Below are 24368 nucleotides of genomic sequence, written 5' to 3' on the forward strand. Positions count from 1 at the left end.
GTCACTGATGGCGGGGGGCACGCAGTGCTCCCTCTGAAAGCCCTACTTGCTCAAGCAAGGCTTTCTCATCTCTCTGGGGAGATGCTGCTGAGCCGTACTTTAATTGGCTTTCTGGTCCCAAGATGGATTTTTATCGGGCAAGAAGACCTCGCTACGGGATGTTGCACTACATCCTCCCTTCTCAAGAGTACTCTCATTTTTCAGAGCAAATGCCCATAAAAAGGGCATGATGTCAGGCGCAGCATCTGCAGGATGTGCTGTGCTCCTCCATTACCGACCGCAGACTGATGGATGCTGCTGCTGCGCTGTCACCCCTGGCGGAAGCAATACAAACCCCTTTTAACATCCACCCCGCCCCCCAGTTTCAGTAAAGACCCCGTGACACTTGGTGGAAAAAAAACCAACATTGTATTTGATTTACAATTAACAGGATTTACAAATAATGACAAAGTAACAGATTAGCCATGAAATTAGGATGCTTTTGTTGACGAAGGAGTAGCTGGCAAAGCACCTTGATGTAGAAGTCGTGTACCTCAGTCCTAAACGGTGTAAAATAACTTATAGCCCGGGCAGGTTGAGGAATGATTATACACAATGCAACAAGTTGAGTACAAAACAAACCGCAAAAACCCTCCAGCCTATTATTGGGTAGGAAACCAGTTCTGGTGAGGCTTTTGATTTTCAGAAACTGAAGGAAAGGCCCACTGACACATACTAGGAAATTTTCAAAAAGGGGGAAAAAAAATAACAATCAATAAACTGTGTGACAACCTACTGGGCAGGCAGAATGGGCGGCAGACATTGCATTAGCTCGCTGAGAATCAGCAGAGTCCGGGTGCTCGGCAGGACAATGCACGGAGGAGTACAGATGGCAGCGCTTCATTAAAATGCTACTTTACTGCCAAAGACTTGCAAGACAAAGAGGAATAAAGTTCTCTGATGTGCAATACAGCAATGTAAGAAGACGTACCTAACTTTTTGATTTGTACGGAGCTTACCTATATTGTAAACACACACTTTCTGACAAGATATTTCAATTTTCTTTGTTATGGGTTATGGTGTGTATTTAATCAAATGCAGCATTCCAAGGCTCAAAACTGACTGAGTGGTTTTCAATAGACGGGTATATGAATTTTCCAATATCATACTAGTATTTTACATCACAAATACAATAAAAACAAGTGATGGTATTTCTAGGACAGTTCCAAGATTCAAATTAAAAAATCATCAGAACCATTCTAAAATAAGATATTATACATAATCAAATCATGTTAAACAGCACACTCTCGGCAAGCAGCTAATTACAAGCATTCTGCTGGTCATGTTTTTCACACAAAAGTCATTCAATAGCACATAAATATTTCTTTTTCTGATCTGCTTCTTTTTACAAAACCATTCATCAGATTCACAGAATTAGTACAAGTAAGGCACATTAGCATATATCATAAAACTCACAATAATAACAAAGAGTTGTAAATTTTTAAGGACTAATTCCTTCTTTGCAGTGATTTCTGAAACGAATGAGACTTTATCAGTAGAACCCTCCTACACTGACATTACTCTTATTTCCATTGCAGCCAACTGTGGTGGGTGCAATACTGTGCATCACCATGGACATAAATAATTAAATTAAGAACCGTGTGTGGTAGCAAATCCCATTTTCAGATCTTCCAGAGAAATCAGACATGTTGTTCACAACGTTCCTTATGAGCATAGACTAAATTTTAGAGCTATATGGAAATCAATTTCCAGTTATCAAAATAAAAGGGGATATTGCATGTGTCTCTGAGTATGTTACTGTTTTCTTAGTACAAATATTGCTTAATGTAGAAAGGATGCTATAGTATAATGAATCCTAAATGCTGATGTCTCAGATTCTACTAAATTAAACGAACTATAGGTTTTCCTTCTTCCACCCCCCACCCTGCCCCCAACCAAAGGACTCTCCTTCCCACAGAAGATTCATTTACACACAACACAGCTTTTAATTAGAAGCATAATTTACAGTAAAAATTCTTTACATTACACCTCTGCTATCAAAAAAACATGAAATATTTCATTTAAAGTTGTAATTATACATTAAAAAATAGAACACTATTTCCTTAACAGGAAGAATGAATTTGAACATCTTCAGATCAGATTTCTTTATTGCGGCTTTTGAGTCAAAGGTCAGTCACTTTATTCTCTAACGCAGCTGCTATTTGCTGTAAACGGAAGGCAAGCTGCATTTTTTGTGCAGCTGGATCCTCTTCAAGTGCATTTATAATCTGGAGAAATAAACACAGAATGTTTAGAATCATTTAGCTTAAAATATATGACATAGTTCCCGGACCAAGTGTTTGATACTACTTCGGTTGTATAGAGTCTTCTGCATTCTCTCTGTATCAAAGATAAAGTCCATTTAGTAGGACACACATTCTATTTTTACACAAAGGCAATAAAAATGATCGTCTCCGTTACTTTATCTAAGTTGCTGTAATGTTTCCCATTATGCTGGGATTCAAGCAAATTAATAGGTAGCACTTTATCTTGTGAAATATTACATTCCAAGATGGAGCAGGCAGGGGGAAAAGCGTCTTTATAGCTATTTAAGAAACAGCACTTTCACTTGCGTTGCACCCTACAAGGCTGAAGGGTCGTTTATCAGCAGTAGTTAAGCTGCATCTGCTTTGGTTACGCGAAGCTCCTGGGTGGTCCACGCACTGGCATAAGGTAGGGCAACGCAAGGTCTCTTGTGTCTATAGGCAATGCAGGGAAGAAAGTGGTCTGGCCACAGCGTCAGGGGGCTGCCGGCAGCTCCCCTTGGCTCTCGCCAAGGAATGCTGCGACTCTGACCCGGTACCACGTAGCTCAGGAAGCAATGAGCTCATCAGAGGAGCCCCCCAGCGTCCTGCATGCAGCCTCAGCTGTACGGAGTATATATAAGAAGGTATGACTCTATGACACGAGGGATTTGAAAACAAGAGCTAGAAAAGGTCAACTGTTATGAGAAGGCTCTTCTTCAAATAGAGTTTTTTAGGGCTTCTCAAGATCAAATTTCAAAGGTTTCAAAAGGTTTTAATTTCCATCATCCTTTAGGAAAACTTTTCCACCAACTATTAGATTTCACCATTAGAAGAATGTATTACAAGGCAAAACCGTTCCTTTTCTAGAACTGGCTTTATTAATTTAAGTCAGACACTGTAATCAAGCCGAAACCTTTAGCTCTGTTTAAATACCGTATAAATGTGCAAGTACAAGAACCAGAGAAACAGAGTTTGCCTGTCGCTACCTGTGAATCTCACTACTTCTTGCACATCATTGACAGTGGAGATTAATGCAGTCAGTATCAATCAAACCAATAATTTAACTTTGAAGGGCTGGTATAGCATTTGAGTCTCAAACACAGGAGCAAATCTGTTTAGAAATAATTATTTTAATGGATTTGGTTTTAGAGCATGAAAACTTTTTTACAAGACAGAGTTAATAAACACTTAGTAAAGTATTTAAGTTTGGGTTAATTTAATTTGATATTGTTCCCTTAATTTAAACAATTACATCTATCTGTAACTCCTCAAATCTAGACTAAATAATTCATGATTATCTCTGCTGGTGACTATATCCTTCATATAAATGTGGACAATTAGAATGTACCCACTTAGTCATTGTCAAGCCCTGCAGAGATGCAGAAGGTACAGCGCATGCCGGGAACCACTGCATCAGTAATAAGGACAAGGGCAGCTGCAAAATGTTCCAATTTATGCAAATTAAAACATTTTCACGGAAAATAAATAACCTTGATTAATTTTACTGAATGGTTCTTGACAGATTATCTCCATAACTCTGAATTAGCAGCCTTTTCATCAGATGCACCTTGTTGTTACACAGTGATGTACGTGAAAGGAAGAGCAGCAGCTATGCACTGGGTTTTGGTGGCCTGCCACTAATGAAGTCCCACAGACCGGTGACTCCACCTGTGCCTGTCACCAAACATGAAACCATGAGTGGAAGCAGGACACAGGAGTGTGGAAGAATCAGGGCTTTACGGTCCCTCTATCAGGCAGGACCCCTGAGTGTTTCTGGAAGAGGGCAGGCCATGGATACATGGGGGAAGGTGCTGAAAGCAGCTCGGTTTGCACTGGGGACGAGGGGCGAGGAAACCAACGCCGTTGGGTTGGCCTGCATTCCTCTGGCCGCTTCCCCTACTGACCCTCATTGCAAGACTTCTCGGGGCGGTTTGATTTTCCCTGCTTACATCTGTTTGAAAGCTGCGACAGGCTGGCTGCTCCTGTATAAAGCAGCTGCAGTGAAGCTGAGGATGAGACTCACTGCCTTAGCGCTAAATGTAAGTGAAAACGCGAACTGTGCTGAGGTGCAAGACAAACCAAAGAGAGCTCACATGTGCTGCACTCCTTTTTGATTCAGCATCTGTTCTTACTTGCTTTGATTTAATTCTGAGAGTTTTCTGGAAGCATTCATTTCCATGGAAACCTTTGAATAAAAGTTTCCTTCTCTCTTTTTGTTTTCAGATTAAGTTTGGAGAGCCATAGCCACAGCCCAGCTACACTGGTATATTCTTTGTCCCTCTTTCCACAGGGCGTGAAAAACTTAAGAAACATTTTGGATGGCATCTGTAAGCCTGCTTTTGAATCAAGCTATATTCAACAGTTACTCTACTTCGCTTTACCTTGGGCAGGCACTTCATTTGGCACGGCAAAACAGGGACAGTAGCATGCATGGAAGTTTTAAGTGCATCTAACTAATAAAAAAGTCATGGCAGCCCCCATTCCTACAGGCAAAAAAAGTTTAATGGATTCTTCCTAATAAAACCCCCCCGCTGGCTTGAAACCTGATATAGCTCTGATGATTACTTTTTGCTTAGTGACATTCTTATGTCCTAATTCTTAGGAATTAGGGTGGTAGAACTGAAGAGAAACGATTTTTAAATCCATTTCTCTTCCAGATCTTGTTAAACTATCACTTTTAAACTGTCACAAAACTAGACAGCCCATAATGAAATTGTTCATTTACAACAACACACCCTTGACCAGTGTAATTGCCAAGCAAAGTGTGTAACTTCGAAATCTGAGCTTTCTGTTCAGCGTTGCTTTGAGCTGGTTACCCAGGGAATTCCAGAAGTCATTCCCTTAGACTGATGTTAGCCTTCATAACCTTTTAGCATTGATATTAAAAAATGAAAACAACAGCCGCAACTTACCTCATCATAGTATTTGTTAGTATACTGGTAGAGTTGGTGTAGAGCCACAAGTGTATTTAAGGAATCGGTATGTGCCTGTTAACACAAGCAGGCAGCAAACATGTCAAAATATGATCACAGACAGCTGAAAGTTATGCGCATGCACAACTGTTGGATACAATTTACAAGATTTCCAAATGCAAGGTCCGTACCCTGTAACTTTTGCTAAATGACAGTTGAGGCAGAAAAAAGGGGTGAGAAACTTTTGTTTGGTGATTTTTAGATCAAGGCTTTCCCACTGGTGTTTTTCCACCCTGCCTACAACTCTAACACTGGAGATGGAAAATATTTTGACCTCTGAACAATAAACTGTAGACTACAGAAGAAACATCTGTTAGCAACATGGGTATATATAACTAAAGCATTTACTTTGTTAAATCTACGTATTGCTGAGATATTAAAGCATTGATTCTGTCACTGTCATGGTTGTTTGAAATCCTTTCTCCAGCTCTTTGAAATTATTCACACATCACTACAGCAAAGGTGTAACGCGTCAGGATCGTGAGCACATATACGTTTGGAAAAAGCCATCTGAATCATGAAGATGGAAAGCAGGGTCGGGCGAGAGAGGGAGACAGACACAAAGGACTTTAAATGAAGCAGGAAATAATCCTTCCATCACCCCTTCCTCCCTCCCCCCAACATTTACCTTATTCAGTGAATGTTCTCTACCTGTCTAAACAGGTGTTTTTCATTCAAATGTATAGGATTCAAACTTCTAGCTATGCCTTTAGTCTTTTAAGTCAGTTAAGAAAATTAAGAATTGCAAAATATTGATACTGGTGTAAATGATTACCCAAGGCCTAAAGCAGCAGAGAAACATCCGTCTTTCCTTGCTCTATAAAAGTCACTTCTAGAGCTGATCAAAATTTGCTATGTTCGATCACCCCTTCCATATTAATTTTTATCATAATTTATAATGTAAATAGAAAGGATCAACATATTCTGCTAATGTTAAAACATTCTACTGAATTTACTTCTAATCAGCAAATCTTTTAAACTTATATACATCTCAATTTGTGCAATAAATAAAGTGAACTGGAAAATTAAATGTCACTGCAGATGAGTTTTGTAGTGAATGACTGAAAATAGAAATACTCTCATGAGGATGTTGATCTGCAAGATGTTAGGTCTTAAGGGCACTGAAATAAACAAACTCCAAAAAATTCCCAAACATCCTCCTCACGCTACAGCACTTCAACTAAATTAAGCAAATGAGCAAACCAGCCAGTAAGTACACTGTCTTTTTGCTCAGGCTAAACATCTTTTAAGACTAGTGAGAGCCTCTCCTGGTTCTCCAAGTTAAATTGAGTGCTTCAAAGGCATAAGCCTCCTCTAGCTAAGCCGAGCTGCAGAGCAGACAGGCTCTTTCAAGGCTGAAGCAGATTTTGCAGTGTCTTTGCTCCACCTGTCTCCAGCCACAGTCCCCAGCTATCAACCACACCCCTCTGCTCTTCTCCATGACAGGTAACCCCCGATAACCTATAAATGCAAAAAGAAAAAGTGCCACTGAGCGAGCACACGGTGAGCTTCTGACATGCAGTGTAAAGCGGAAGTATTGCCCTTGTACAGACAGGGCTAAACCAGGCTATGTTTGGTGTATAGGCCTCCTCTTTCATTTCTGGAATCTAGTTTTTGCTGTGGTATCACTCTGAATTTAGTCATTATTTCTCATCAATATGATCAATGCTAAAAATCCTCTATATGCTGTGGAGAGGAAAAACAATTAGAGTGCTGTAATTTTTCTGCAATGGATGTGAAAAAATCTGAATATTTTGCTCTGGGACCTACATCATCACTCAGATAATTAGTGATGATGACCACTCTTGGTTCCAATCAGTAATCAATATTTCAAAGGGCTAAAAGGCACGACTACACTCAACAGGAATATTTCATAGATTTATGAATATCTCATTTGATGTTTGCACATACAAAACCCCCCTTGTTGAGTCAGAAAGAGAAGACAAAGAAACACTGTGCTAGTTCCAATTTCAGGACAAGAAAATGGAATTTATTCTTACCCTAGAAATCTCTGCTAGGTGGGTATTCATATCTTGGTCACTAACTGGCACCATCTGACGAATACCTTTGTAGTAACTGAAACAGATGAAAACAGACTTTCAATTAGGTGAATGAAATACAGTGTGTTTTTTCAGTAATTCTGTCTTTCAATTTTGCAATTACTTTAAATATGCCTCCTAATAATGCAGGAGATGCTCTACCACAACAGACCAATGATTCCTTTAGAAATCCTGCCTTCCAACAGTCATCAGTATGTTCACAACAGAGGCAAATCATACCTGACTGTACAGGGCCATACCACAGGAAAGAAATATATTTACAATTGCAGCTGATGATTACTTTAGGCCTTCAAACTTCTGAAGTCATCAGCTAGCAAGAGTTTTGTCCTGTGGCAGATCTTCTGCAGTATTCACAGAATTGCCAATTATGTAAATGAATAAAGTTCAGAGATGGAAGAAAAAAATGTGTGTGTAAAAATGTTTCCAGGCTTTGATCTCTACTGAGTTATGGAAGTGCAGCGCTGGTTAGACATATCGTATGGGCAACAACAACCACTGCAGAAAACAGCATCATATTTTGTTCTGAATAAATCTATCCATCCATCTCCACAGATACAAACACGCACTGGGTCATAACGCTGCTCTGTTTCAACCTTGCCAACACTACCACCAAGGGAGTGTTGTAACATTCAGGTGTAAAATGTTTAACATTTGGCAGTTGACTTTGACTATCTCAGCATTCGCTTTTCCTCTTACACAGGCTTAGAGCCCTAAAAACACTGAATAAGGATGAAAAGAGTCTATACTTACTCTTCCACCATTTTCTTATAATTAGAGATCTCTTTCGCATAAAGTAATTTATTACTTGGAGAATCCTGAAAAATATATCATAGAGAGAAACTTGGTTGATTTATGAACACCTCTAGGAAGCAAAAGAAAGTAAAACCCTCAAGATCAAGCCTTTATATTCATATGCGCTTGAGCTTTACAGATATTAACATCTGGATGCTTATTAACATTGGTGGGATTATTTGTCCTAAAAGGACAAAGTTTACACACCGCATTACTGTTGAGGGTTACAAATATATTAATGCAAGATGATACTAAACTATTGGTGGACATGAAATCATCAGTATTTGAATTTGCCTTTTATAAAAGCAGTTGCTATTTTCTCCTTTTTGTAAATATTAATTGGCAAACTACATAGTAATGCTGACACGTTCACCAACCTGTTAAGTGGTGAAATGCTAACTTCATTATAAAACTAAAAAGAAACTATCAAGGCTGTATCCCCTCAGAGAATGGGTATTGTCTATGAGGATGCCCTTTGTCTTGTCAGGCATGAGCATAGTCAGAATGTAGAATGCAAATCACTTACTCTGCTTAATTTGTGCTCTGTTCTTGTGCAAGCATCCATGAAAGTCTGTGCAATGACTGACAAGGAAGCATCTACTACTTCGTGAACATGAACATCAAAGATGAAATGGGGATTTTTCAGTATGTTTACCCAGAATCTAAGAGGCAGGCTGCAAAGCAAGGAAAAAGATAAATAATCCTTTTTACACAATAAAAGTTGTACAACGAGCAAATCGCATGAAATTAAGAACGGGTTTTGAATTTTGATGTCCTCACAACAGTGAAGCTTCATTTTATATTTCAACATTTATACAAGCTATCTGTTGTCTGGTTTCCGTGACTGAAAACCAAGCCTTTACAAATCTCATGGAAAAACCCATAGGAGAAAAATCTTGAGTGCCCCAAAATAGCAAGAGATGTCTGAGTGGTTAGAGAAACTACCTGAGTAATATTTTATTAGATTTTGTGCTTTGACAGGTAAATCCAGTCCCATTTTTCTTTTGCTTTCCTCTTCTCTGAGGAAAGACAGAAAGTGACATGGTACGTCTGCCAACAACAACCCCATAGGTAGGCTGGTTTCATTTTTGCAGCTCCTAGGCTTACAGGGAATCTTTTTGATCACATAAACATATTAAATCAATTAAAACGATTCTGAGAATTAGAAATGTATATACGTATATACATTTACTTTGATTTGTGGTGAGTGCCAGGACATACCTGGGAATTACACTCATTTCTCTGCAATACAAGGATTAACTCTGTTCATACTGTACCTGTTTGTTTTCCAGATGTGAATGGTATCTTCATCCTTGATGTCATGTTTTTCTGCTTGCTCATCAAGAAAGTCAAAGAAGTATTTCACAGCTGGTGGCACCACATGGTTCGAGTTGAGCACACTATGAAAGAAGTTATCTACAAACTGCTGAAGTGTCCCCTTAAAAGTAAAATTTAAAAAAATGCGTTACATTTGTGTTACAGGATGAACTCAGTGCCACCCAGGAATCTTTCATTCCTGTTGACATTAACAGCCCATAATCCAGTTGCGGTTACTGATGGCCTTTATCCTAAGTGCTAAGTGTACCAGGTGACAAAACCCAAGCAACTTGTTAGTGCAGCGACCTGGCAAAGTGCCAACACAGTAAAGACCTTCTAAAGAACAATTTTATGTTCTAGCCTGAAAGGTTGTGCCTTCACCAACTATTCTAAAGTTTGCACAGAAAGGCGTGCTTTCTGCTTGACAGAAGAAGCAGAAACTGATTGCTAAGTATACAATACATTTAAACTTCAGGGTTGTTGTGCACATTAAAATAATTGTTAGCCATTTTTTTAATGGTTTTGCAGCTTCCCACCTCCAGTTTCTCTGGCTCCATGAAATTTTTAGAAAGAGACAGAGGAAAAAGTACCAGTGAGCATTTGACTTTTTGTTTAAGGGCAAGCACTTGGGTCTCATCAGACACCCAGTTTGGCCCAGCTCCATGAGCTCCCCTGAGCCCAAGGAGTGAAGCATCCCAGAAGGACTGTGTGCTTGGTTGGGTTCCTGCATCTGCCTGGACCTTAGAGATTGTGACCTCAGAGATTTCCCCCTTGTTTTAGAGATGACCCCATTGAGGCCACATGCAGTTCATCCCCACTCAGCTGGTTGGCCCTATGGATGCATTTGAAGGGCTACACCCTCCTTCGCTGTCACTCCAGCTGCCAGCCTCAGAACAGGCAGGGACCAGGAAGGCAAGGAGCCCATAGCCACTCTGCTGTTAGCAAGGACACATCAACAGTCCATGTGTTAGAGGGATAGCTGTGGTCCCAGCCATAACACCTCACCAGCTCTGCATGAGTTAGTAAAGCTCCAGACTGGTAATGTATAAACTAGCTATAGTGAACACAAAAGCGGCAGCTGCAACGGAGTTATGAACAGCACAGAGGGATGTAAGTATCTTGATGGCTCTTTGTCCTGAGTCTGTGTTGTCTATGTGCAGGCTTTCCTTCATGTCCACTTTCACACTTGGACAAATGGCCTTAGCTGGAGCCAGACCGCTCTCATTTTCATGAGGAGTCTGGCTTTAGGGTCATTAAACACATTATTTTAAATTCCTTCTGCAAGGAGGAATGCTTCACAAAGTTGTGATCCGTTCTGCAGCATAAGCACTAAAACTACTCTAAAAGGACTATTATTATAGGAAAACATTCTTATTTTTCTAGGTTATACTGCAGCACTGGTCACACACAAGAATAGGAAAATACCAGGCTCTGTAGCAGTTCATAAAGCATTTTGTTCAAAAGAAAACCTAACAAAATACTATCTAAACAGGTGGCACAGAGCAGAATACCCATCTTTGTCTTAAAAGAAAAATATCTTATTTAATGAACACATAATCATGGTTATCAGCTTTGATCGGGGAGTTATACCTTATCTCTTTCCCAGTAATGTTCCTCACGGCATATTAATCATTGGAAGTTCTTAACACCAGCTTGTAAGTATGACACATTCAAAACTGCAGCCAAACACACGACTAGTATTTGCATCATTTTCTTCAGTTGTACCTCAAAATCCACAGAAGTAAGGTGTAACCATGGCACATCTGAGACTTACCTTCACAGAAAGAAGTCTGGTCAGGTAGATTTCTGTAATAGCTTTGGTCCTCTCTTTTTCTTTCACACTGCCCCGCTTTGATTTACCTTCATCTATTTCATCTACTGGCCGGACTAGATGCCAGACCTTATTTTCATCTTCCAAGAGTGCATGTCCTAGAAACAGCAATCACAATAATTCAAAAAAATGACTCATATCGAAAACAGCAACCCCAAAGCCCCGCATACATAAGTACATGTAAGATCTTCGTTCCCTATCCTGCACATACCCGTCCTCTTGCTAAAAGGATCTAGATTACTCTGCTCCTGTCCAACCCACGCAACTCAAGCTAAGTGCTGAACCTAAGTTGAAAAAGCTTGCTTTTGCATAGGGAGAGGAAGGAATCACATAATAAGGAAACTCCTGTTCGGTCACATAAGCACAGTATGTGCATTTTTTGAGGTCCACACATTGACGTACTCTACCCCATTCTGAACTCTTGGAGACACGATCAAGTTACAGAAACTCAGCTAGTTCTGACCTGACAGCCACCACAGAAAGAGCAATTTTATCCTACTCCAGGTACAAGGAAAGATAGTGCTGTAGTAGTTGTGGTGAGTTTTTCAGTGGTAATTAAAGAATTTATTATCTCAACCTTTTTTCTAGGTATCACCATTACAATTTATGTTTTACCCTAACTTCTGAGTTCGAAGTATGGTACCTCAGTTCAAACCTGCTTTTATCAGCATTTGACCAGTGCCACTTCACTTTATAACTTAAAAGGAGGAAAAATGCATCCCTTTGTTGAGAGGATGTGAATTCCAGCAGACAGAGGTAATGACTGCAGCAATTTTTATAATCCATTATAAATAAGATTTTTTAAAATTTGTCAGCATTCATAGCTTAAACCAGAGAAAGAGACTTACATCAAGTCTGCTACCATATAGCAGAAACTATAAGGAGTAAGAACCTGGATGCTAATGACAGCTCATCTGAATACAGTGCCTTACTATGCTATCCATGGCTCGGTCACACACCTGGTCCCTGAGCTTAGTTCCATGATCACGCAGTGGAATAAAGGGAGTCTTGCACTTCAGCATCAACATGAATGTTCAGACAAACTCTATGCTTGAGAATCTTTTCTTACAAACAGTTAAAAAAGACAGGATACAATCATTTTAACTTGCAATTAATATCCCTTCAAAAAAGATTCTCTGACAAAAACTTAGTTTAAAATCTCCTGGTTTTGCTTGTTCTTCCCTTAATTTCTGAATTTTTACATCTGCTTGGCATAGTCTCTAAAATCAATGGTGCTTTTCCAGTGGAAGTTATCAGTGCATTTAAAATCATTGACGACTTAAAAATGGGAAAGTTATTTTTCCTATAAAAATCGTGATTCTGTCATATTGCACAAAGTATTTTGCATTACTGCTAAGTTTTATCCTTTAATATACATATCTAACATAACTAAACCCCAGTTACAGCAGAAAATATCACTTTCTAATTGCATGAGTTTTTTCTTCAAAATTTTGGCCATAGTAATTTATTAAGTTACTCAACAGCTACTAAATTAAATTTACTAGCTTGAACTTATGTTAGTATTTTACATCTCAGGGGAAAATAATATTTAGGTGCAATGTGGCCAAGCCAACACTTCCACTTGAATCTACTTTATATATCCTCATGGGAAGCACTAGCTATGCAGTCTTCTGGGGCCTTTGCTTCTCTTTAACCAGGTAGGGAAAAAAATAAATCCCACATTAAATCACGTTGTCCTTTGAGAGTCCTTAATTTGACCTGGAAGTTCATGTGAATGAAGCAAGAACAAAATAAAAGCTATCACTTTATTTTGAAGCAGCTGCGATTCTGCAACAGATACCGTTCACTGCAATCATCTGCCAGTACAGTAAGAACTGCTGCTGGGCCTGCAGCCTGGAATTTCTTTTGCAATGTCTGTTATTTACTTTTGTAAATTAATAGATCAAATCATGCATTTAGAGCAGAAACTATTTTCCAGCCTTATGTCAGTTGCTTGGTACGCTTCTGCTTCCTCCTTTGATTCAGAGGAATTTATCCTCTCTTTGCCCTCCTGATGGTATATGGCCCAGTTTAACTTTGCAGAGAAGAGAAACAACCCAAGGGGTTTCCACTGAGGTTAATGGCCCTTATGTGCAGCTTAATTTGGCCCGTGTTTGTTTAGCAACGACGGAATTGGCTACTAGTGAAATAGTAGTTGTTTCATAGGAAAGCAGGGATTAAGAGACTACAGCTCAAGCAGATGAACTTCTGCAACATAAAGATCCCACTTCATTGCTAAAAATAGGAAGAAAGAGGAAGAGAAATTCAAACATGGGGCCACAAAACATGTCAGCAGTATTGCTGCTCAGAGAAAAGAACATCTCTGTGAGATAATGTTTTTCCCAATGGAAAAGTAGGAGGTGAAGAAAATAAAAGGTAGGGCAAAACACCTCCTTTTTTATTGCAATAACCACATTAGATGTCAAGCCGTAAGCAGGGAGAAGACTGTGCCCACTGAGTCAAAAGCTTCCCCCCAAACTCTTAATCTTGGCCCTTGGACATTCTTTGGCCAATATAAAATAATGCTGGGAGGAGTTAATGCCAATCATTGACTGCGGTGACTAATTGTAGTGGTATGAACCATGATGTAAACATGATGGAGGTAAGTGAGACGGTGAGAGACAAAACAGCTCCTTTCCCCTTGTGTGGCCTGCAGCTCGTTAGCTTCCTTCCAGTCTCCTCCCCGCCTGTGAATAGACTGCTCCATGGGGGTGAAAAAAGGGCTGCCCTACACAGATCTGCTGATCAGTATTTCTGATCTGCAACACTGTCTATTTTTATTCAGAATGAAAACACAGAAACCAATCAACCAAACAAAAAACCTGGAGAAAAACCCCAGAATAACAGCGCATGTTCTGTTAGCTTACAGTACAGAAATACTAGCACGAAATCACTGAAACCATTCTCCATCTTGACACAAATTAGTAATTGCATTTATTATCTCCAGAAGCAAAAGATGCTGCATTTAATTTGTCACAACCTCCAGCTTCTAGTGTCTTCCTGTTAGAAGCTTTGAATCAAAAGCAGTATGGAAGCAATGCCAGGATTTAGAGCAACACCTCTGAACACGGTTTTACATTTTTGTTCTGTGCAAAGCCTAGTACTTTGGCAGACAGTCAACGGCTTCAGCTGACACTTCTCAATGCAAAAGGTGCAAGTTAATGAGAGACTCTGAATAAAAGGAAAACCACTTTGTCACAGGCCTCATTTCATAGAGCTGGGATAGGATTTCTGTTTATTCCAACCCTGTAAATCCCTGTGTCATATAAATGTGTATGTGTGGGAGGGGAAGCCTCTGATCTTCTCCTGTCCCTTTTATATGCATAGTGTCTCACAAATCACTCTTACTGCAAACTCTTGCTTTGTGCTACATTTGTAGTATTTTATAGCTTTCCAAAAGAACAAGTTGGCACCAGATAGCTCAGAGGACCCTCTGGCACTAAAGAAAATGGGCTAGGCTGGCACAAAACATCGCCTTCCCAAATTTGTACTCTACCATGGTGCAAGACAGGATGTGGAGAATAAACATGGCAGAAGTTGTCTTCACCCCAGACTTTGGGATCAATTCTTTGCAGATTCTTCTCTGGTGTATGAGAGCCCTTGTGTGACAGCACTGCCCCCAGAAGTCTGCTCTTCCTTTACAATTTAGCATGCCACACGTATAACTTAAGGAGTTCATCTTGGAATGCAGATCACGTATGTTCAAAGAGCTTCACCATACTGAATCATAGCTAAAGATATAATTGTAGAGAAGGAGGAAAAATAAAAACCCCACAAACACAGCAAAAAAAGAAAACCACATGGTCCGGTCCTCTACTGCCTGCCACAAGGGTAGAGAGGTGGGGAGGATGAAGACTGACAGCCCAGAATGGGTGACTGAACACTGCTCTGTGTTAAGAAAGCAAAACAAGCTAAGGACACCATCAAGCTCCATTCATGGTCCACTCCACTTCTTTAGAGTGGAGGCAACTACCGTCTCACCAGTTATCTCCGCAATTCGTGCTACCGAACTGAACAGGGACTAGGAAACAGCTCACTGGCTGCACTTCACTGTTCTCTTTATTAAAATGGATGACTTTTTAAGTTAACATGCTGGGTTGGCACCTGCTATGACAGAGTAGCCACCACTTGGCCCACTATGGCAGGCACTTGCAGTAAAGGGGTGAGAGGATAGCAGTCAAGGTATAGCCACGACAATTAAAAGACCTTTCAAGGATGCTGGGAAGAGTCTCAACAGAAAGCATCCAGGAGGACAGAGTAAAAAGTAAATGGCAAGTAATTCTGCCTGTCCTAATTTCCTGTCCAACAGTCAATAGAAATTAAACGGAAGTCTGTACATTTAAGTTAAATAGCAATATATGCCCGAGCTATCAGCTGAGACCCATCTTCTTGAAAAATATACAATTCTGGCATACTATTTCCAATCTGTGTGACTGCCCAGGCCTTGAAACCTATTAAATCTGAGATCAGTAAATCTGTTTAAAGGAATGAAACTATTAAGTGAAGCTTTTGCAATAAGTGCTAGACAGAAAAGCATATCAAATGAGTTCATAGAAGGAAGAACGATCTCAACAATTACTGTTCCATAAATCTAACTTCTACCTTTTGTAAAATAACTGAATATAAGGATAAAAAAACATAGAGAAACCGAACATCTTAAATGTAAAGGAAACACATGTGACAAGAACATAAATTTTCAAGTAAGTATTTCCATAAAAATCTGAGTGCATTTTAGTCTGTAATGGATATTGTGTCTCAAGAGATTTTGAGATAAAGGAAATTGGTCTAGATAGAATACTAACATGTAGACATAAAAGCTTTAAAAGACAGGTTGCAAGCTAACAGGTTGTCTTCCGTGCTGAGAAGTCCAGCATACTGTAGTAAACAGCAATGCAAGAATTATGAAACAGCTGCAACAGTGATGTGAAAGAGAGGAAACATTATATGGGAATTCCTGACACTAATTTACAGTGGATTGCAAATCTCACAAAGAAGAAAGGATCTGTGGAAAACGCTGCATCTAAGGAGAAAACATGTATGGAATAAATGAAGCCAACTAACAAACCCTGGAAAAACCAAGCTAGCGTAGCTGGTGAAACATCACTCAAAGGGAGGGAGACACAAAATATGAATTTACAGAGATGAGCTTGCAAGGCAACATTAATTGCAAGAAATGCAATAATAAAAAGGCGTCGGACCCATTATGTCACAGAAAGGGGAGCTGGTCTCTGTTGTGGCTCATCTAGAACACTGCATTCAATTCTCAGTCTAATTAGCGGAAGAAACGTGGAGAGGAAAGTAAGTAAAGGAAGAAAGAAGAAGAAAAAGAAATCAAGCTTTGCACAGATGAAACATATGGTTTGACTGCAGATGTAGTGGGATTAGGAAACAAAATATGCAAGGAAATATTTGCTAAGAATGCCTTCTATTAAGCTGGGGTATGGATGCACAGCAATTAGGGTTAAAGCCCCATTATTTAAGGTTTTAATAATGAGGACAAAGAAAACCATTGCAAGTCTAGAGTGAGTAACACAAAACAAATAAGACCCATGTAGTCTGGTGGGGAATATCTAGCTCCACAGACGTGCTCGAAAAATAAGATCAAGAGAGCGGTATCATTCCTCTTGAGTGGGTTTTGACTTCTAGTCATCTTGGGAGGTAGGGAGGCCACAAGATACTTACTTTCCCCTGGGACATCTTGCTGATTATCCTCTGGTTGCTGGGAAACTCCCATTTTTGATAAGATGAGCGTGGCACCATCTCGGACCTTTGAAAATACAAACACAAGGATGTTATTTGAAAGAAGTACACACTACTGAACCTATTTCTCGTAACCTAAACTGCAGTTTCTGTGATCTTTTTCAGGGAATCTAGACCTATGAATAATGCTGCCCTTCAAAGGCTTCTTTGGCAACTGGCTCTGCAATTCAGAACATACTCCCTCCCCTTCCCTTACTAAGACATGCCATCAACACCTCCTCTAAGATTACTGAAAATGCTAGAAACAGCTCCAAGACTTAAGGGGTTCATCAATCTGGTGCAGGCACCCTTTGTACAAAAATGGGGCTTATCATGAAGAATCAGACTTGTCTGTTTTTTGAAGGAAAACTAACTCACTCTATATTTCCTAATCAGAATATATGCTGTAAGAAAGCAATAAACAGCATACAAAGGAAGATAAGTGCATTTCAAGTGCTTGGTAGAGTGCATAGTACGAAACCTAAAATAGAATGTACAAAAGCATCAACATCTGCTCTCCTGACTGGGCTGTTGAACAAACCAGACCAACCCAAAATCTATTTAGCAGCAGAGCAAGGACAAAGACAATTCTCAGGGGTAGAAAGTGGCAGAAAACAGAAGAGATGAATACAAGACCTAACAAAAGGAGCTTTAGAATGTTCAAAGGGGAATCTGGATTTGGACACTGCACTGATGACGAAATCAAAGTACTGGCATTTAGGTGACGAGTTTTTGCTAAGACATTCAGGCAATATGTCTTGACCTAGACTTTCATATTTCCGAGCTTTTATTGCCTAGACCCAGAGCTAGGGGTTTTTTTGTTTCTTTATGTAGCACAGAAGTTTCTCTAAAAACAAATAAAGATTTTATTTATTACAAGAGAACAGTTAACAGATGCGAACAACTGCTCTGAAACACCTCCTTACATTATAATGCATTAGTGTGTTGATACGTTTCCATCTGCCATCTCTTTGGGATGTTAAATCCAAGTCTGAGAGGATCTGTGCAGTAGAACCTGGACGCCACTCTAAGGGGTAATTAAAATGAGAAAAAACCAGTTTTTAACAATGTGTAAAAATAACTACTCCAAGAATGTTTCCGTTTAGAGAACCAGCGAAGCATTGTGCAACATTAAAAGAAGTAATTTGGCACATGCCAAGATGTGTGTTTTTTACTGCTTAATAGGTTGGTCTTTATTACAGAAGTTTGCATGAGCTATTCCTAACCATGCACATGAGTTCTGATTATTTTCTATACAAAGTTACATTCTTTTGAATAGAATATTACAAAATTATATAATTCTATGTATTATATATATAATATACTATATATAACATAAATACTATAAATTATATATATATATATAAAAATAATACAAATTGCTATCAGTCCAAAATAGAGTAGGACTTCACACAGAATAGACAAGGCATTTTTAGGGAATTCAGTAGGATTTTCTAAGAGCAGGAATTGCATCCTGTACTTTCAGATTAAGTCAGTAATGAAGATATTGCAAAACTATTAATTGGAACAATTATTATGAGAATATTAGGCATTTTACATTACATAATTTTTTTTTTTTCTTGAGAACAGCAATTTTAAAAGCCTTCAAGGAGGATTAGCTGGGTGGCTCATCAACTCCTCAACATGCAGCTCCTGTAAGTTATAACTCTTGAATAACCATCATAAAGGCAAGTCAAAATCAGTACCAGTTTCTGAAACTGCATCATTACTTTTCCATCAGTTAATTGTCCATGCTGTCATTATCACATTAATTAGCACCTGAGATACTGACTCTGTCAAGACATGAATACATTTGTGCTAACAGTCATTAATAGGCTCTTTGCACACTAATGACAGTATATCAAAACTTTAAGAGTCAGGAAAAAGAACTCTGTAAGAAAGCAGTAATTTTTAATGCATATTAAGATTGCTGCAAAATGCTGTAATTTTGCATCCAGCTGAACATGAATTCAATTTTTTTTTTTTTTTTTTTTAAAAAACCAACCCCGCAACAAATTGCTTTTATATACTTTTTTTGGGGAAAATACAGAATCACAACATGCTTCACCTGCTCAATATAATATCACAAGTAGCCACCTACCAAGAACTACACTCTCAGCTTTTGGCCACTGAGAACATGGCAGATTTCGATAGACTTGGTCTATTATCTTTTCCTTTACTTGTGATATAGTATCACAGTTCAGCACTTTCACAGGTATGGAATCGGTTCCTCCATCCTGTACATATACATTTACTGTCTGTAAAAAAGAGAATGTACATGGTTATTAAGACAAATCAGTGGTGAATTACCTCTGAACCTGTTTTTCTGGGCAATTTAAATGCAAACAATATCTAAAATTCACTGTGCAATGATTATTGCCTAGCAACACATATTTGCAATGGGAGTATGGATTATCTGAGGGATTCTTTGCTGTTATGCAGCCAACCAGCCATCATAAATTCCAACTAAACCCTCCCACTATAACAAAACAGAAAAGATGCACAACAGATTTACTCATGTCTAATATGCTACTATTATCGAGTCTTGGGAATTTATTAAAAAGGGACACACAAGAACAAAGCAGTTGGACTACTGACTAGTTACAGGCTTCTCATATAACCTGATAACCTGGAACATAGAAAAGCACAAGTAATGCAGTGCCCAAACTTAATAAGTTCCCAATACTCATTTGAGCTGCTCTTTGCTGAACTCCTAGAATACTGTGTGCTTTTGCCTTCCTTTATGCTGTCTTCATGGTTGTGGTTTACTTCTCAAGTTGAGCAGACTAGGTCTGTACATATGATCCCTTAATATGGCTCAACTGATGAGCAGTGACTTGTTTAGCTCCCATTAACTACCTCCTGTGACCAGCTGTTCATTAGAGATATATAAATACACACATATATGTATATATAAAAGCCATTTTTATAATATTTGGTGTTTGAAGACTTAATTTACTGATTACTATTGTCACAATAACTCTAATAGCTCCAGGAAATACACCTAAGTAGTTTATGCAAGTTCCAAAATATTACTGATAATATTGACATGTTTTTTTTAATGTTAAAGAGAATATCTTGAAAGCCTGTAATCTGCTAAATCTAGAGTAATTTTTTTTTAAAGTAGCTTTACTATGTAAGTGTCAGTTTTAATACAGACAAAAGCAAATGAGAAAACAATGGCCAGGAAACCTCCCCAGTAGGAAAAAACCACCAAAACCAAACAGACGTTATGAAAAGCCCCCTTCTTTCACTAGGTGAATCAGTACAACAGCTCAGAGCCCTCGTGGATCTTTTGCTAGTCAGCTTTGGAGGCCAGGCACATCTGAAGCATCGCAGCTCTCAGATAATACAGTTCTGCTAACCATAATACCTGAATTTATGATCTCATACCTCATAAATAAATTTGTATGGCTGGTATTTTTAAATAGTGAAGAAAAGTTAGGCCATACGGCAGTCAAATTAAACATGATTGCACTGTCCCCTGACAGAACTCTCAAACTAATCACAAGATTGCACCTTCCTTTTCCTATTAGCTTTATGGTAATTAGACGTGATTTTGCTGCTGCTTCAGTATGCAGCATGTCAGTGTAACCAGCAATGCAAAACAGATTCATCTTTTAAATAAGAACAATTAGAAAGCAGACAACTGCTCTATACCGTACTTTCCCACCGTGTCTCACTTTCAGGCAGAAGTGAACTAATTAACTCAAGCTTTTACCTGCCTTGGTGCACAAATGCTCTCTAACTGTTCAGTTACCACAACAATGTCATCATCATACTAAAGAGCCCAATAATTCATAGCAATAGTAATCCCTTTCATAATATTTCATCATATATATATATACACACACATATATCTCATCATCTTCTGGGCATGCACACAGATAAAATCTTTGTTTGATGGGAAATCTGTAAATCTGGACCAAATACTGCTACTGTACGATGCTATAATGTTTAATATCTAGCTACTATGCTTGTTGTGCCCCCATTTGATTGCATACACAAATTTTCTGCTTTCACACTGCATTCATTTAGCTTAATTGCAGGCATTGGCTTTTTTTTTGTGAAAAGAAACAGACTGAATGAAGAATTATTGCCATTAAATCTTAAATGATGTACAGTGCAAGTAAATTTTGTTCTCTATACACAACAGAAAATATAACCAGCATTGCCACTCAGTATGGCTTCTAGGGGTGGCACTTTCAGCTCAGATATGAAGATGACAACTCAACTAATCCCCAAAATATCAATTGAAATTAAAATACTACTTCTTGCCCAGCATATCCTTTTCCCCCAGGCAGTCTAGGTCACAGTCTAGTGATTCTGTGAGTGAAAATCCTACAGCAATCTCCTCACATCAGCCCTCCCATCAGCATTCCTTCAGAATACACAAAATGGTGATTTTTTTTTTTAACTGGGACTTAATAAGGCTTTTTATTGTTTCTCTTTCCACACTGCAGAGATGTCACTGCATCTTTCTCTGTTGGAGACAACCACAAATGGCTCCTAACACATCAATAAAAGAAAAATCAAGGGAAGGAAAAAAATTTCCTGTGTTGGTCTTTGAAGGACAGTCTGTGCATCTTTGATATGCTCTACACTGAAACCTGAAGAAAACCAGCAAGACTGTCAGAAAGAGTAAAACTAGAATTTACACTCCCTAAACAGCTAGAGTGGGCTACTTCAGTTTTTTAAAAAGACAGTGAATCCATCTACTGGAACCTGGCTGATAAAGTGCTGGAAATTTGTGGCAGGGAACACAATTAACTCAAAGCAGAATTCATAATAGAACTGGACCATGGCACTGCTGATCAGATTCAGGGGATGGTGGAGCTCAGATGGGGAATTCCTGAGGCAAGGATGTCCACTTCATCCCACTTGAAGCATGCATCTAACACGGGTTTCCCGAACTTCCTGTAGAGGAGAGCTTCCCCTCATCACTGCAGGGAATTATTTCCTTAGGTGGAAATAAACCCCCTTCAGTACCAGTTGGGCTACCCATGTTCAGGAGAGTTTGACTTGCACAGGAACAAATGCAGAAATAGGTTCATAAAGTGTTATGGAGAATTACAGAGCCATCTCACAAGACTGTAGAGGATCTCATCCTGGTATACCAATAAAATAATCTATAAAATGATGTTTGATATGCTGACGAGCAGCAATCACAAGGGAGAAAGACAACCGAAAGTTCAAGCATAATGTTAGTGCAAGAATTCTGCAAAAATCAATTGCCAGTTAATTCAGACGGGAAAAGGGAAGGAGCCAAACACTGACCATTGTCTGCTCAGACAGACTTCAGAAACTATGAAATGGATTTACTGAAATGGATTCCACAGTGGCAGGACTTGGATTTAATGCTTAAAAGATAGTTTGTAAGTTTTCCTGCTTGGAGACTTGCTTTGGTCAAACTATTGACAGTTCTGCCCATGACCCAAATTTCTGTGCAGATCACAGAAGTCCAGAAAAGTATGTACAGATGTAACGCTATAGGGCTTAATTTTAAAAGAAAAAATGGCTCTGCTCACCAACTGTGTATACTCTACATCATCTCCCAGTAAGCCTGTGTCATTCAATGTATACTTGGCTTTCTTCAGTACAGCATCCACTGGGCCTTTTTCCACCTGGTGTTTGATAGCCTTGAACAATTTATAAAGAGGCTCCCCGGCATTGTCCTGTTTAAAGGAAATGAAATGAAATAAAGCAAACCCAAAAGATATAATAAATGCAGCATGTTTAAATATTATCAGTAAAAAACCCCCACAGATTTCAACTCTTACCTTGAGGTACTGATATAAACAAATAGACATCCAGTTAGACAACATTCTTTCAACAACTGTTTCAGATCTGAAAAAAAACCAACAACCCTGTGTATAAGGGTACTTAATGACAAAGTTTTAAAGAAAAACATTGCTTGCTTGAAATATAGTATTTTTACATGCTTAACTGCATGCACTCTCCTAATACAGTGATTTCCCTATACAGTCTTGAGAGCATGTACTTGCTTTAGGATAAGTGCTTTGTATCGCTCATCATTCCTAGGTACCTTCAGTTCATTACCGAAAAGCAGACATCCTTTATGCAAGATCTTAAACTGAGCCTACACTGTAAGAGCTGAAAAATTAACCCAGTTATGCTGTTACTGGGAAATAACCTACAGATTACAAAGCTACAACATACACAGAGCAAGGTCTTTTGTAATTTATTTAGGCTAGCAACATTAAAGCAAGCCCTCACTGAATGCACAATGCAAGCTGATTATGTGCGCTCAGCATGGAGATGATGTGTGGTATAAATTCTAGATCATTTGGAATAAAATTAGATTAAAAAGTAAATTAAATGTTCAGTATTGTAGTTTGAAGGTAGATGTTTCACTAATCTCAATGCAGATTCTGCACTACAGTATCTGAATTAGGAAATCTGTCACCAGCAGTCCTGCCTGTGCCTTCCACAGCTATTCCTGGTGAGCTTGTCTACCTAATCTGCTTGGGCCAGGTTATTTCTGACTTTCACGGATAGCTGGCATTCTAATACTGCCACATTGCAAAAAGAATACATTTACAGAAACCCAGAGAACTACAGAAAATATGACAATCATGCAAACCTTCTTAGCATCAGCTTTGGGTTTTTTGCCACAACATACTGCTCCATCAGTTCTAAGAACAGTGTCCTCATGATGTCAGTATAGTATTCTAGTTTTCCATGTAAAGCAACTGTCAGTAAAGATGCAAAATATACTTTAGCTCGAGCAGAGAACTCCCTTTGGTTTTCCAGCGTGTGAATGAACTGAAACAGAACACAAATGTACAGTCAAGTTAGATGAAAGGTTTCTGAAGAACCTCAACTTGTCTGCACTAAGAAGACAAATGATATTATTTTAATATTGATCTCCTAAGCACAGAATGGAAAAGTTTTCAGAAGTTTGAAAAAACTACTTATAAGAAAATGCTGCCTATAATTTGTTTTTAGATACACACACAATGTACTGGGCTAACACAAGGAATGCTTATAAACTTTAACTGAAGCCTTATCTAAAAAGCATGCTTTAATAAATGAAAAAAGATGTTCTGTGACAAGTCTTAAAAAGAGAAAACCAACTCCCCTCTCCCCCAGATTCCTAGTCCTTTCACATCAAATTACAAAGACACTAATCTAAGCACACCTGGGAATGTGCTCTCATCTGCTGTAAACTGTAATGCTACCATTAACTATCTCAGCAGTGGGGCCTCATTCAAAAAAGGAGAAAAATTTAGAAGCCTAAATCTATATTTAGGTGTCTGACAATCAGCCTCAGTTTTTGAGAGTGAGCAATTAGAAGTCTCTTCAGAGCTGCTGTGAGCACTCATCAGCCTTGATGAATAGGCCACTTGAG

General features: G+C 38.8%; 1 protein-coding gene across 1 annotated transcript in view; it reads right to left on the reverse strand.

The window, feature by feature from the left end:
• Positions 1 to 389: 389 nt before the first annotated feature.
• Positions 390 to 24368, reverse strand: part of PLXNB2 (plexin B2) — a 267979-nt gene continuing 244000 nt past the window's right edge. Inside the window, exons 26-38 of the mRNA XM_037387648.1 lie at positions 23601 to 23782; positions 22777 to 22843; positions 22525 to 22671; positions 19098 to 19254; positions 17923 to 18023; positions 16940 to 17024; positions 11201 to 11355; positions 9387 to 9547; positions 8636 to 8783; positions 8068 to 8132; positions 7258 to 7333; positions 5198 to 5272; positions 390 to 2267 (exon numbers count right to left, since the gene is read on the reverse strand). Of these exons, the coding sequence (XP_037243545.1) occupies positions 2163 to 2267; positions 5198 to 5272; positions 7258 to 7333; positions 8068 to 8132; positions 8636 to 8783; positions 9387 to 9547; positions 11201 to 11355; positions 16940 to 17024; positions 17923 to 18023; positions 19098 to 19254; positions 22525 to 22671; positions 22777 to 22843; positions 23601 to 23782 (1524 nt within the window). The 3' untranslated portion in view covers positions 390 to 2162. The remainder of the gene's footprint in view (positions 2268 to 5197; positions 5273 to 7257; positions 7334 to 8067; positions 8133 to 8635; positions 8784 to 9386; positions 9548 to 11200; positions 11356 to 16939; positions 17025 to 17922; positions 18024 to 19097; positions 19255 to 22524; positions 22672 to 22776; positions 22844 to 23600; positions 23783 to 24368) is intronic.

This window comes from Falco rusticolus, chromosome 5 (assembly GCF_015220075.1).
Source record: "Falco rusticolus isolate bFalRus1 chromosome 5, bFalRus1.pri, whole genome shotgun sequence".
Lineage (NCBI taxonomy): Eukaryota > Metazoa > Chordata > Aves > Falconiformes > Falconidae > Falco > Falco rusticolus.